Consider the following 15,804-nt stretch of genomic DNA (forward strand, 5'->3'; position numbering starts at 1 on the left):
TAACAAGACCTCTATGTGTAATGCGCGACACGCCAACTTGTTGGGGTGTCTGGTGATGATGTCACGGGAAAAGGTCTGGGTTTGGTGCCTTCAGTAACGGCAAAACAGATGTTCAAGATGAGCAGCGTCAGACCTTCAGAGTGGATTGCTGGCTCTGTACTTGTTCCATCCCTTATCAATGACCTGATACCTGCACCAACCTGATACCTGCAGCATCTACCCAATAACTCCTATTGTGTGACCTTCTTCACTGCTCCCACCTCAAGGTGTGACCTTCCTCCCTGCTCCCACCTCTAGACGTGACCTTCCCCCCTGCTCCCACCTCTAGGCGTGACCTTCCTCCCTGCTCCCACCTCTAGGCGTGACCTTCCCCCCTGCTCCCACCTCTAGGCGTGACCTTCCTCCCTGCTCCCACCTCTAGGCGTGACCTTCTTCACTACTCCCACCTCTAGGCGTGACCTTCCTCCCTGCTCCCACCTCTAGTCCTGACCTTCCTCCCTGCTCCAACCTCTAGACGTGACCTTCCTCCATGCTCCCACCTCTAGTCCTGACATTACTACCTGCTCCCACCTCTAGTCCTGACATTACTACCTGCTCCCACCTCTAGGAGTGACCTTCCTACCTGCTCCAACCTCTAGGCGTGACCTTCCTCCCTGCTCTTACCTCTAGGCGTGACCTTCCTCCCTGCTCCCACCTCTAGGCGTGACCTCCCTCCCTGCTACCACCTCTAGGCGTGAACTTCCTACCTGCTCCAACCTCTAGACGTGACCTTCCTCCCTGCTCCCACCTCTAGGCGTGACCTTCCTCCCTGCTCCCACCTCTAGGCGTGACCTTCCTCCCTGCTCCAACCTCTAGACGTGACCTTCCTCCATGCTCCCACCTCTAGTCCTGACATTACTACCTGCTCCCACCTCTAGTCCTGAGATTACTACCTGCTCCCACCTCTAGGAGTGACCTTCCTCCCTGCTCTTACCTCTAGGCTTGACCTTCCTCCCTGCTCCCACCTCTAGGTGTGACCTCCCTCCCTGCTACTACCTCTAGGCGTGAACTTCCTCCCTGTTCCCACCTCTAGGCGTGACCTTCCCCCCTGCTCCCACCTCTAGGCGTGACCTTCCTCCCTGCTCCCTGCTCTAGTCCTGACCTTCCTCCCTGCTCCCACCTCTAGGCGTGACCTTCCTTCCTGCTCCCAGCTCTAGTCCTGACCTTCCTCCCTGCTCCTACCTCTAGGCGTGACCTTCCTTCCTGCTCCCAGCTCTAGTCCTGACCTTCCTACCTTCTCCCACCTCTAGGCATGACCTTCCTCCCTGCTCCCACCTCTAGGCGTGACCTTCCTTCCTGCTCCCAGCTCTAGGCGTGACCTTCCTACCTTCTCCCACCTCTAGGCATGACCTTCCTCCCTGCTCCCACCTCTAGGCATGACCTTCCTCCCTGCTCCCACCTCTAGGCGTGACCTTCCTTCCTGCTCCCAGCTCTAGGCGTGACCTTCCTACCTTCTCCCACCTCTAGGCATGACCTTCCTACCTGCTCCCACCTCTAGGAGTGACCTTCCTACCTGCTCCAACCTCTAGGCGTGACCTTCCTCCCTGCTCCCAGCTCTAGTCCTGACCTTCCTACCTTCTCCCACCTCTAGGCATGACCTTCCTACCTGCTCCCACCTCTAGGAGTGACCTTCCTCCCTGCTCCCACCTCTAGGCGTGACCTTCCTTCCTGCTCCCAGCTCTAGTCCTGACCTTCCTCCCTGCTCCCACCTCTAGGCGTGACCTTCCTTCCTGCTCCCAGCTCTAGTCCTGACCTTCCTACCTTCTCCCACCTCTAGGCATGACCTTCCTCCCTGCTCCCACCTCTAGGCGTGACCTTCCTTCCTGCTCCCAGCTCTAGGCGTGACCTTCCTACCTTCTCCCACCTCTAGGCATGACCTTCCTACCTGCTCCCACCTCTAGAAGTGACCTTCCTACCTGCTCCAACCTCTAGGCGTGACCTTCCTCCCTGCTCCCAGCTCTAGTCCTGACCTTTCTACCTTCTCCCACCTCTAGGCATGACCTTCCTACCTTCTCCCACCTCTAGGCATGACCTTCCTCCCTGCTCCCACCTCTAGGCGTGACCTTCCTTCCTGCTCCCAGCTCTAGGCGTGACCTTCCTACCTTCTCCCACCTCTAGGCATGACCTTCCTCCAGGCTCCCACCTCTAGGCGTGACCTTCCTCCCTGCTCCCACCTCTAGGCGTGACCTTCCTCCCTGCTCCCACCTCTAGGCGTGACCTTCCTTCCTGCTCCCAGCTCTAGTCCTGACCTTCCTCCCTGCTCCCACCTCTAGGCATGACCTTCCTACCTTCTCCCACCTCTAGGTGGTATACTGAGGTACTGGCCCTTTAAGAGAGCCTCTACTGCAGCGCGCACGCTCACACAACGCGGAAGATGCTGGAGCTTCAGCCGCCTGATGAGACCACGGCTCTCCACTGATGAGAGCCACTTACAGGAATTAAGTCTAACAACCAGAACTGTCAATTGTATTGTATATGTTAATATTGTCTTGTATCTTTTAGCCACTGGCCAGTGATTTAAAAATGTATGTATAATAAATATTAGTTATTTTTTTAAAAGTTAATCTCCAGCGCAGTCTTTATATGGTTGTATTTAACGTCGGTCTGTGAATTAAGGGAATGAGCTATTCCCTTTTATAGAGACGCTGCAGGAGTTTATCAATTATTATTACTTAGGCCTTCTCTGTATAGCGCAGGTATATTATATATATATATATATATATATATATATATATATATATATATATATATATATACAGGGCTATTTTTCAGCAGGCTCCAGCAGGAACTGAGGCCCTTATTCTAGTTCACTCTTTCTGACAAAATATTTCTTAGATGGACAAAACCAGATTTGGGTGGGGTTTTACACCTGCCTCACCTGCAGTGCACATGGTTTTGTCCATCTAAAGCTGCCCATACACGGTCCATTTAATGGATCCGTTTGGGACTTAAACAGCACACATCGGATCAGATCGCATCCCTTGTGCATGCATTGTGCATGCACTGCGATCCGATACGATGTGTACCCAGTACAAAAAGTATGTGCAGCGCATACTTTTTGTACCGTACTATGTAATGCGCGGCGAGCGCGCATCGCATAGTACAGAACGGATGCCGGCGAACGCCTCCGTGTATGGGCAGCTTAAGAAATATTTTGTCAGAAAGAGTGAACTAGAATAAGGTCCTCAGTTCCTGCTGGAGCCTACTGAAAAATAGCCCTGTATATATATATATATATATATATATATATATATATATATATATATATATATATATATATATATATCGAAAGTGAAAAAGGGCACTCACCATATTTTAAAAGCAATTTAAGTACTTTATTCCATCACATTGAAAAAAGCTGACGTACCAACGACGTGACGTGACGTTTCGGTCTTGTGACAGACCATCATCAGGATTCGATACAGCTTATGGGCAGCAACTGTCAGACATGCAACCTGGCATCCATCCCTGGGGAGGATACGGTATCCTCCCCAGGGATGGATGCCAGGTTGCATGTCTGACAGTTGCTGCCCATAAGCTGTATCGAATCCTGATGATGGTCTGTCACAAGACCGAAACGTCACGTCACGTCGATGGTACGTCAGCTTTTTTCAATGTGATGGAATAAAGTACTTAAATTGCTTTTAAAATATTGTGAGTGCCCTTTTTCACTTTCGATATACCTTGATGTTCAGTCATCTGTAGGAGCACCTCCCCCTTGCCTGTGATGCAATATATGAGTGCGGACTCTTCCGAAAATATATATATATACATACATACAAAGTAGTACCCGCACTCGCACTTACCGGTTGGCACACCACAGTGTGCCAATTATAGTCCATGTCTCCAATGAAGGAAATGAGCACTCGCCTCCAAGTTTTTACCTAAAAAACTCTTACATTTATTGAAAAATAAAGGATTGAAAAAAAGTTTTTTTAACATACCAAGTGAAGCTGTCAGTTTTTCCAAACTGTCCCAACGTTTCGATCCCAGTGCGGGATCTTTATCAAGGGAGGTCACCAAAGGTAAATCAGCTCTAAGAGAGAAAAAAGCCAGCAGGTTTCTCAGTAGGTCTCTGTGCGCTGTAACAGAAGGACCTCTGGACTGCTGGCTTTTTTCTCTCTTAGAGCTGATTTACCTTTGGTGACCTCCCTTGATAAAGATCCCGCACTGGGATCGAAACGTTGGGACAGTTTGGAAAAACTGACAGCTTCACTTGGTATGTTAAAAAACCTTTTTTTCAATCCTTTATTTTTCAATAAATGTAAGAGTTTTTTAGGTAAAAACTTGGAGGCGAGTGCTCATTTCCTTCATTGGAGACTTGGACTATATATATATATATATATATATATATATATATATATATATATATACAGCATTGGAAAAAACCACGGCACTCAGAGGATTTTAATAAATCAAAGAAGTCACCTGTGCTCAAGGCTGGATATCACTAAAACCTGCACTGTTGGTGTGCCTTGAGGACCGTGGTTGGGAATGCCTGTCATAGACAATGGAAAGAAGAACTAATTATATAAAGGGCACTGTCCAAACAAACAAGAAAGGTGCATTCCCCAAATGCATGGTGTCCTTAATGAACTGGAGACCCTCTGCATAGTTGAAACAAGACATTGGTGGGGCCAGGTCTCCCTCCAAAAATATTTGGACGGAGACTTGATCCCAAGAGGCCTTAGAATTAATAAGCCCACTATGTGTAAAGATGATTCTGAATTTAGTGAAAATTGGAATAATATACTAAATGCATGCACCAAAAATCTAATGAGATTATTAATTAAATACCGGGAGAGCAAGTGAATTACTTACGCAAATAGAAAAATTACACACAACACTAAAAACCTTTGAGAATAACGAAGAATTCCCAGAAAGGGATACACAAGTTAACCTTAATATTGAAAAATTTGAACCACAACTTATTACTAGAAAGGAGCAAAAAATTGATTGTGATCTACAAGATTACGACCGCGGTGAAGTTTACACCTATAAACAAAGACCGATCACAGCAAAATCACCATATAGAGGGAAGAATAAAATTAGAAACAACAGCACAAAAAAATGGACACATACTCAGGATACAAACAGAGCACAAACCCACAGAGGTACCATACACACCACTATTCACCTATCTGACCATTCAAACAGCAGTATAAACAACAATGGGGCAATGCAGGAGCATCTAATAGATTTTAAAAATCTTCAAAAAGGTTCCCATAGGAGAAATGATAGATTAGTGGCCTTACATCAGAGACATAGGGGGTGACATTCTATGGGATGCGATTTGCGTTTTTTGGCGTTAATTAGACAACAAAATGGCGATATTGCATTTTCCCGTCAAATCGCCAATTTAATGGGATGCGCTAAGGGACTGAAATCGCATATTATGTGCGTTAAGGCATGCGGACCAAAAGTGCGAGATTAATTCGCATTTTTATCGCATCCAGATGTTTTCGTATAGAAAAGTATACAACTCGCTTATTTAATGCAATGCACATTTGCAAATCGCACTTTTTAGATGTCTAATTATCGCACTTATTTCAGACCAGGTTCTGTTTGGCGATTTGGCCCAGAACTCATTTTGGTCAAGTGCACACATGGTTAATTTCACCACAGGTGCCCTCATTATCACTCACAAACACCCCTACATAAACCCCAACATCAGTAAGGACACCTGTGAGGGTTTGAGACATGGAGATTTTGCAGAGTGGTTTGGAGTTGCTTATCTGTGATGTGGCCCATTTGGAGGAGCTGCGCAGGAGGGAGGAAGCTGCGCACCAGATCCAGGTAGCCCCCCCACTACTGCGTACCCCACGTATGTATCGTGCTCGGCTGTACCTGGACTCCCTCTCGGATCAACAGGTTGTGGGGATGGTTACGCTGAACCGCATTAACCTGTTGGACTTATATGAGCAGGTGAGAGATGATTTGGACCCTTTTGGGGGAGGCAACTATGCAGTGTCTGGCCTGCACAAATGAATGTGTGCCCTCTACTATATGGCCACAGGCTCCACTCAGTCTGTGACCTCATGGGCCTTGGGGGTATCACAGGCCACTTTCTCTAAGCATTTTACTCAAGTGTTACTTGCTATAAAGAAGTTGTGGCGGACATACATCAGCAGCCGTTACTTCTCTGGTAAGCACATGTGGCCTGTACTCCAAAATGTACCTGTGCTGTAAGTGTACTCATTAACTAATGTGTGACCAATACCATCTGCTTCCACCCACATTTAACCTAATACACAGAGCCCAACAGATGCACATGGTGGTGCTGACCTATCCCTTGCTGCTATCTAGCTTGTAAGTACATTTGATACATGTATGAATGAAGGCTGCAGTCAAACATGGCTCACTGGTGTTGTGGAACTACATGTGCCAGCATGCCCTGACACACTACAACCATTACAGTCCAAACCATGAGTGTCAGAGCCTGCTGGAATATGTAGATGCACAACCTTTGCCGGCGATGGAGTTACCCCACACTACTTTAGTGCAATCCCATTGTCATATACCATTACAATATGTTATAATTCACACAATAATTGGTTTTTAGAAAAAGACACAAACACAATGGTATGCGGTTAGACATTTTTACTTATGCCTACTTTGTCAGACGCAATCTGCATTTTGGCAGGTGAAAAATAACAACTCTGGGGGCATGTTACAAGATGTTTAGGATTTTACAAAATTAACAAACATATATATGAGCTACCTTCTCCCAGCATCAGGCACCCCTACACCACTTCTAGAACCTGCACCAAGCCCACCACGGGTCCTAACACTCCGACGGGGTGGGGAAGTGGGGGAGCCACTTAATGGGGTGCTGGATACACTGCTGAGGGTTGATGCTGCGCCACCTCCCACATTGGCTTCCAGCTGCTGTAGTTGGGCCTGCATAGCTAGTAAGGCATTGGTCTGCGCTGTGCATGATTGGGTTAGTGCAGCTATACTTTGCGCCAGGCTGCCAATATGGCTATTCTGTTCCCTTACAGCAGCAGTTTGTTTGGCAAAACGGGTGTCTATACTGTTGGCAATGCGCACATGAGTGCCTACACCTACCCGTACACTACGTGCAATTTTGCGTAACTGAAGGAAGGTGTCACGCATGTACCCCTGGATGTTACCTATTTGCAGGCTTTGGGAGGCCATGAATTCTATTTGTTTGTCCTTGAAATTAACCAAGGAGTTAGCTACTTGGGAAGCAGTAGCTGGTGTATGGGGTTGCTGGGTGGTTGGTGGTGGGTTGGGAGACACCCCACTTGGGGGAAGATCACTCTGTGACGAGGTCTGCATTTCTTCCTCTGCCGCAAAGGTCTCGACCGGTTCAAGAATGATGTCCATTTCGTCTAGCACCAGTATTGAGAATCTGTTTGGTTGGTCCCTAGTTGTATAGCACCTGTGGATACAGATGAAGAGGTAAGTACTGATGCATATATAGGCCACACTGTCGTCTATACTGTTTTAGAAAGGGCTTGAGATGCTGGACGCACATACCTAGGGGTATTATGTACTTACACATGTACCCCGATACTGCATGTAACATTGACATAAATACTAAGGGCCTTATTCTGATTGGTGCGGCCGGATACGAATATGCGGCCAGGACCGTACGTCCGAAACCCCGCCTTCCATACGGATCGCCAACTCCGTCCGTACGCGGTAAGAAGCTGTCCGCACGGACCGCAAGTGTATTTCTCAAGGAATACGCCTCCTCCATCTTAGGTAACCTCCCCCATCATTCGATGGTCGCAGACCATCGAATGCAGGACCGAGTGCTCCACCAGCTCCCGCAACCTCAGACCACACGGGCATTTCTCCGTGCAAAAGCAGGGATCTGGGCGGGCAGCTGACATCCGGCAATGTCATATGTCCGCCCCTACACGTGCGTCACGGCCACATTACCATACGTACGCCCAGCGTTCTCATGGGAACGCCCATGAAACGCGGGATGTATGCATATGGAAATGAGCCCAAATAGCCCTTCACGCCCCTCTCCACCCCCTGTTCGTAGTGTTCACATTTCATGCGGAATTTGGCCGTACGCCCCGCTCGCACATGCGCAGAGACGCCTCTGCACATGCGCAGACACAAAACATCGGCGGCACGAACGCACGCGGATATTACCGCACCAACCAGAATAAGGGCCTAAGTGAGATGGCTAGGTCAGATTACATTCATTTCCGTTGCAATGTAGCAGCAGGAGATTAATGTAGTGTGAGATATTGTTGATGTGACATGGGTGTGTGTACTGTATGTGTAATGGTGTGTTTTTTGTTCATTTACCTGCTTCCGCAGATTCTGCAGCAACGGGCCTTCTGGTCTTGGATGCGTGAGCACTTCGGGATGGACAATCTGTACAAGGAAAGATGGGCAGGCATTATGGACCTTGCAATGGATAAGCATTTACGGCAAACATGCATTGAAATGACTGTAATGGACAATACTTCCTTTGGATAAGGACTGCATTATTTCTTCACCACCTTTTTTTTTGTTTAAACCCAAAGATTTTTGTGTAAGATTATTACTAAACTATTGTACACATTACAACTGTTGGATAATCTGTGGTATGTAGGCATGGCAGCTAAACCACCAGTACACCTCTGGGTTTTTGGCCACATACATGTTAGGCTGCTAGAAAGAATGTTACAGTGTTGATCAATATGAGCAGTTGTGGAACTACAAGGCCCAGCATTATGAGCAATTTACAAGTAGTAGCAGGCAATTTCTTGTGCATGACCTTGCTGGGCTATGTAGCTCCACAGCAGCACTTTACTTAGCATAACAATACAAGTGAACATTATAGTTATAATACATTGCCATGTATGTTTAAGATTGCATGGGGTCACACTTACCAGCTCTAGATGGCGTTTGCGGCCTATCAGTATCCGCCACGTGCATGCCAGGCAGGACCTCAGGGGGTATGATGCGCTTCAGCTTCACCTCATACGAATTGTAGCACACAGTGGTGGGGCTTCCTCCTCCAGTCTTGGTGGCCTCCTCCAACTCCATGGCCATTTTATTTTTCAACTGCCTTTTGATGTCGTTAAATCTCTTTTTCACATTGCGGACCAGGCGCTTGTGCTGACTGACAGCGTTCACCGCCTGGGTGATGTCCTTCCACATAGCCCTTTTGCGCTGTGCAGTGGTCTTGTGGTGAGATTTGCCAAGCAAACGGTCAAACACTGGCATGATAGCCCGGACAAGTGCTGCATTTTCCTCATATGAAAAGCGGACCTTTCGGCCACTTTTTGTGCGGCCAGCTTCCACCTCCTCCTTCTCCTCATTTTCTACTCCAGCCATGTACCCCTCCTCCTCCATGCCAGTGTCTTCCTCCTCCTCACCACCATCTTCCTCCACCTCTGACATGTGGCCCTCCTGCAGCTGGTGTGGGGTATGGTCAAGGTCTTGGCTATAGGATGGGGATGCCAGCGGATCCTCAACCTCCTCCTGCTGGGGCTGGACGCCCAGGGCCTGGTGTGGGGCTGCCCTTGCTGTGGCCATGCTGCCTGCCACACTGCTGGCTCTCCCACTTGTCTGGCTGCTGCCAGTGCTCCCTCTGCCAGTGCTCCCTCTGCCACTGGTCCCTCTGCCACTCCTCCCTCTGCCACTGCTCCCTCTGCCACTGCTCCCTCTGCCACTGGTCCCTCTGCCAGTGCTCCCTCTGCCACTGCTCCCTCTGCCACTCCTCACTCTGCCACTGCTCCCTCTGCCACTCCTCACACTGCCACTGCTCCTCTCCATGCTCCTTACTTCCTATCAAAGAGTGAAATGGCGCCAATGCCCCTTTATATAGGGGGTGTGATGCATAATGGAGGGGACAGAGGTGGGCCAATAGGTTGGGGGGTTCTTAGTCATGCGGAGACAGTTTTGTAAATCGCACTCCGGTTGGTCCAAAATTCGCACATGACCAGCGGAAGAACTCGCACTTTTTTGTGACTTAAAATCGCATCACTTCGCCGCAAATCGCACCTCTTCGCACTTTTCAGCCTCCAAAGTGCATCACATTAAATATGCGAATTATGACTGAAAAGTGCGATTTGAAAAAGTGCGAATAGCGGCGATGTGGTGCGCAAAAAAAAACATGCGCATTTATCTCAAAGCATAGAATGTCACCCAGGGTGAATATGAAACCTCCCCCAGAAGGGATACGGTCATATTGTCTACAGCATTTAGGTCTACAAGCATTAAGTCTACACCACTAGGTCGACCTGCATTAAGGTCGACCTGCATTTAGGTCGACATGGTCATTATTTCGACAGGGACATTAGATCGAATTTTATAAGGTTGACAAAAAAAAACATGTCGACTTTTTCACTGTCAACCTAATGACCCTGTCGACCTAACACATGTTGACCTTCAGTCAGGTAATGGTGTAGACCTAAATGCAGTCTGACGAATGATCCCATGAAGCATCAGGACGGACCGCAGCAGGAATCTCTATTCCCCACTGTTATCCCTTCTGCCCCACCACCGGCAGATCGGGTCCCTGGGCTACTGACACTCTGAGATAGACTATGGGCGCAGGTCAGCCGGGGGTCAGCGCTAATCACGCATGCACAGACCCCCGGACAGCAGATTGTAGGGACGTACACACTGTATGCGATACTGTGCTAGGTAAATGGAGACAGCTACTGATCACCACGTGCTGGCTCCACCCCTTACCACATTTATCTGTGCCGGAGCTTTGCTGCCACCTGCTGGTCATTAACAAAAAAACTGAAAAGATAATGGGGATGATTCAGGTTGGTTTGCAATGGTCAAAACCATGCTGCACTGCAGGGGGGCAGATGTAACAGGTACCGAGAGAGTTAGATTTGGGTGGGGTTTGTACTTCAAACTGATATCTATATTGCAGTGTAAGAATAAAGTAGCCAGTATTTACCCTGCACAGAAACAAAATAACTCACCCAAATCTAACTCTCTCTGCTCCTGTTACATCTGCCGCCCTGCACCGCGGCAGATTAAACCATTAGTAAACCAGATTGGTGATTCTAATCTTCTTGCATTGCTGCGAGTTCGCCCACCTTTGCGAATGGCTTTGGTGACTTGCATAGTGTCCGAGTCGTTCGCAGGAACTGGGGCGATGGCGGGACCGGGGCCTCCCATGGGAAGTTTTATGGGGGTCTCCATGAAAACGCCAGGTGTTCCCAAGGGTACGCATGCAGGCTGATGCCAGCACCACCCTGGCCCCAGCACCACCCTGGCCTCAGCACCACCCTGGCCCCAGCACCACCCTGGCCTCAGCACCACCCTGGTCCCAGCACCACCCTGGTCTCAGCACCATCATGGTCTCAGCACCATCCTGGCCTCAGCACCATCCTGGCCCCAGCACCATCCTGGTCTCAGCACCATCCTGGCCCCAGCACCACCCTGGCCTCAGCACCACCCTGGTCCCAGCACCACCCTGGTCTCAGCACCATCATGGTCTCAGCACCACCCTGGCCAAAGCACCACCCTGGTCTCAGCACCATCCTGGCCTCAGCACCATCCTGGCCCCAGCACCATCCTGGTCTCAGCACCATCCTGGCCCCAGCACCACCCTGGCCCCAGCACCATCCTGGTCTCAGCACCATCCTGGCCCCAGCACCACCCTGGCCCCAGCACCATCCTGGTCTCAGCACCATCCTGGCCCCAGCACCACCCTGGCCCCAGCACCACCCTGGCCCCAGCACCACCCTGGCCTCAGCACCATCCTGGTCTCAGCCCCATCCTGGTCTCAGCACCACCCTGGTCTCAGCACCATCATGGTCTCAGCACCACCCTGGCCCCAGCACCATCCTGGTCTCAGCACCATCCTGGCCTCAGCACCACCCTGGCCCCAGCACCACCCTGGCCCCAGCACCACCCTGGCCTCAGCACCACCCTGGCCCCAGCACCACCCTGGCCTCAGCACCACCCTGGTCCCAGCACCACCCTGGTCTCAGCACCATCATGGTCTCAGCACCACCCTGGCCCCAGCACCATCCTGGTCTCAGCACCATCCTGGCCCCAGCACCATCCTAGCCAAAGCACCACCCTGGCCTCAGCACCACCCTGGTCCCAGCACCACCCTGGTCTCAGCACCATCATGGTCTCAGCACCACCCTGGCCCCAGCACCATCCTGGTCTCAGCACCATCCTGGCCCCAGCACCATCCTAGCCAAAGCACCACCCTGGTCTCAGCACCATCCTGGCCTCAGCACCATCCTGGCCCCAGCACCATCCTGGTCTCAGCACCATCCTGGCCCCAGCACCACCCTGGCCCCAGCACCATCCTGGTCTCAGCACCATCCTGGCCCCAGCACCACCCTGGCCCCAGCACCACCCTGGCCCCAGCACCACCCTGGCCTCAGCACCATCCTGGTCTCAGCCCCATCCTGGTCTCAGCACCACCCTGGTCTCAGCACCATCATGGTCTCAGCACCACCCTGGCCCCAGCACCATCCTGGTCTCAGCACCATCCTGGCCTCAGCACCACCCTGGCCCCAGCACCACCCTGGCCCCAGCACCACCCTGGCCTCAGCACCACCCTGGCCCCAGCACCACCCTGGCCTCAGCACCACCCTGGTCCCAGCACCACCCTGGTCTCAGCACCATCATGGTCTCAGCACCACCCTGGCCCCAGCACCATCCTGGTCTCAGCACCATCCTGGCCCCAGCACCATCCTAGCCAAAGCACCACCCTGGCCTCAGCACCACCCTGGTCCCAGCACCACCCTGGTCTCAGCACCATCATGGTCTCAGCACCACCCTGGCCCCAGCACCATCCTGGTCTCAGCACCATCCTGGCCCCAGCACCATCCTAGCCAAAGCACCACCCTGGTCTCAGCACCATCCTGGCCCCAGCACCATCCTGGTCTCAGCACCATCCTGGCCCCAGCACCACCCTGGCCCCAGCACCATCCTGGTCTCAGCACCATCCTGGCCCCAGCACCACCCTGGCCCCAGCACCATCCTGGTCTCAGCACCATCCTGGCCCCAGCACCACCCTGGCCCCAGCACCACCCTGGCCTCAGCACCATCCTGGTCTCAGCCCCATCCTGGTCTCAGCACCACCCTGGTCTCAGCACCATCATGGTCTCAGCACCACCCTGGCCCCAGCACCATCCTGGTCTCAGCACCATCCTGGCCCCAGCACCATCCTGGCCCCAGCACCATCCTGGTCTCAGCACCATCCTGGCCCCAGCACCACCCTGGCCCCAGCACCATCCTGGTCTCAGCACCATCCTGGCCTCAGCACCATCCTGGCCTCAGCACCATCCTGGCCCCAGCACCATCCTGGTCTCAGCACCATCCTGGCCCCAGCACCACCCTGGCCCCAGCACCATCCTGGTCTCAGCACCATCCTGGCCCCAGCACCACCCTGGCCCCAGCACCACCCTGGCCCCAGCACCACCCTGGCCCCAGCACCACCCTGGCCTCAGCACCACCCTGGCCCCAGCACCACCCTGGCCTCAGCACCACCCTGGCCTCAGCACCATCCTGGTCTCAGCCCCATCCTGGTCTCAGCACCACCCTGGTCTCAGCACCATCATGGTCTCAGCACCACCCTGGCCCCAGCACCATCCTGGTCTCAGCACCATCCTGGCCCCAGCACCATCCTGGCCCCAGCACCATCCTAGCCAAAGCACCACCCTGGTCTCAGCACCATCCTGGTCTCAGCACCATCCTGGCCTCAGCACCATCCTGGCCTCAGCACCATCCTGGCCCCAGCACCATCCTGGTCTCAGCACCATCCTGGCCCCAGCACCACCCTGGCCCCAGCACCATCCTGGTCTCAGAACCATCCTGGCCCCAGCACCACCCTGGCCCCAGCAACATCCTGGCCCCAGCACCATCCTGGCCTCAGCACCATCCTAGCCCAAGCACTATCCTGGCCCAAGCACCATCCTGGCCCAAGCACCATCCTGGCCTCAGCACCATCCTGGTCTCAGCACCATCCTGGTCTCAGCACCACCCTGGCCCCAGCACCACCCTGGCCCCAGCACCACCCTGGCCCCAGCACCACCCTGGCCTCAGCACCACCCTGGCCCCAGCACCACCCTGGCCTCAGCACCACCCTGGCCTCAGCACCATCCTGGTCTCAGCCCCATCCTGGTCTCAGCACCACCCTGGTCTCAGCACCATCATGGTCTCAGCACCACCCTGGCCTCAGCACCATCCTGGTCTCAGCACCATCCTGGCCTCAGCACCACCCTGGCCCCAGCACCACCCTGGCCCCAGCACCACCCTGGCCTCAGCACCACCCTGGCCCCAGCACCACCCTGGCCTCAGCACCACCCTGGTCCCAGCACCACCCTGGTCTCAGCACCATCATGGTCTCAGCACCACCCTGGCCCCAGCACCATCCTGGTCTCAGCACCATCCTGGCCTCAGCACCATCCTGGCCCCAGCACCATCCTGGTCTCAGCACCATCCTGGCCCCAGCACCACCCTGGCCTCAGCACCACCCTGGTCCCAGCACCACCCTGGTCTCAGCACCATCATGGTCTCAGCACCACCCTGGCCAAAGCACCACCCTGGTCTCAGCACCATCCTGGCCTCAGCACCATCCTGGCCCCAGCACCATCCTGGTCTCAGCACCATCCTGGCCCCAGCACCACCCTGGCCCCAGCACCATCCTGGTCTCAGCACCATCCTGGCCCCAGCACCACCCTGGCCCCAGCACCATCCTGGTCTCAGCACCATCCTGGCCCCAGCACCACCCTGGCCCCAGCACCACCCTGGCCCCAGCACCACCCTGGCCTCAGCACCATCCTGGTCTCAGCCCCATCCTGGTCTCAGCACCACCCTGGTCTCAGCACCATCATGGTCTCAGCACCACCCTGGCCCCAGCACCATCCTGGTCTCAGCACCATCCTGGCCTCAGCACCACCCTGGCCCCAGCACCACCCTGGCCCCAGCACCACCCTGGCCTCAGCACCACCCTGGCCCCAGCACCACCCTGGCCTCAGCACCACCCTGGTCCCAGCACCACCCTGGTCTCAGCACCATCATGGTCTCAGCACCACCCTGGCCCCAGCACCATCCTGGTCTCAGCACCATCCTGGCCCCAGCACCATCCTAGCCAAAGCACCACCCTGGCCTCAGCACCACCCTGGTCCCAGCACCACCCTGGTCTCAGCACCATCATGGTCTCAGCACCACCCTGGCCCCAGCACCATCCTGGTCTCAGCACCATCCTGGCCCCAGCACCATCCTAGCCAAAGCACCACCCTGGTCTCAGCACCATCCTGGCCTCAGCACCATCCTGGCCCCAGCACCATCCTGGCCCCAGCACCATCCTGGTCTCAGCACCATCCTGGCCCCAGCACCACCCTGGCCCCAGCACCATCCTGGTCTCAGCACCATCCTGGCCCCAGCACCACCCTGGCCCCAGCACCATCCTGGTCTCAGCACCATCCTGGCCCCAGCACCACCCTGGCCCCAGCACCACCCTGGCCTCAGCACCATCCTGGTCTCAGCCCCATCCTGGTCTCAGCACCACCCTGGTCTCAGCACCATCATGGTCTCAGCACCACCCTGGCCCCAGCACCATCCTGGTCTCAGCACCATCCTGGCCCCAGCACCATCCTGGCCCCAGCACCATCCTAGCAAAAGCACCACCCTGGTCTCAGCACCATCCTGGTCTCAGCACCATCCTGGCCTCAGCACCATCCTGGCCTCAGCACCATCCTGGCCCCAGCACCATCCTGGTCTCAGCACCATCCTGGCCCCAGCACCACCCTGGCCCCAGCACCATCCTGGTCTCAGCACCATCCTGGCCCCAGCACCACC

At 53.7% G+C, this 15,804-nt stretch overlaps 1 protein-coding gene across 1 annotated transcript; it reads right to left on the minus strand.

Annotated features, from left to right (window-relative positions):
- Nucleotides 1-6,637: 6,637 nt before the first annotated feature.
- LOC146036418 (uncharacterized) lies at nt 6,638-11,254 on the minus strand. Its single transcript, XM_083160415.1, has 3 exons — nt 8,901-11,254; nt 8,332-8,400; nt 6,638-7,444 (listed from the first exon to the last, which is right to left on the minus strand). The coding sequence occupies exons 1-3, from the start codon at nt 9,787-9,789 to the stop codon at nt 7,395-7,397; spliced, it is 1,008 nt and encodes a 335-aa protein (XP_083016541.1). The 5' UTR covers nt 9,790-11,254; the 3' UTR covers nt 6,638-7,394.
- Between the last annotated feature and the right edge of the window lie 4,550 nt (nt 11,255-15,804).

The sequence above is a fragment of the Crinia signifera genome, chromosome 9 (genome assembly GCF_055691185.1).
Source record: "Crinia signifera chromosome 9, ASM5569118v1, whole genome shotgun sequence".
NCBI lineage: Eukaryota > Metazoa > Chordata > Amphibia > Anura > Myobatrachidae > Crinia > Crinia signifera.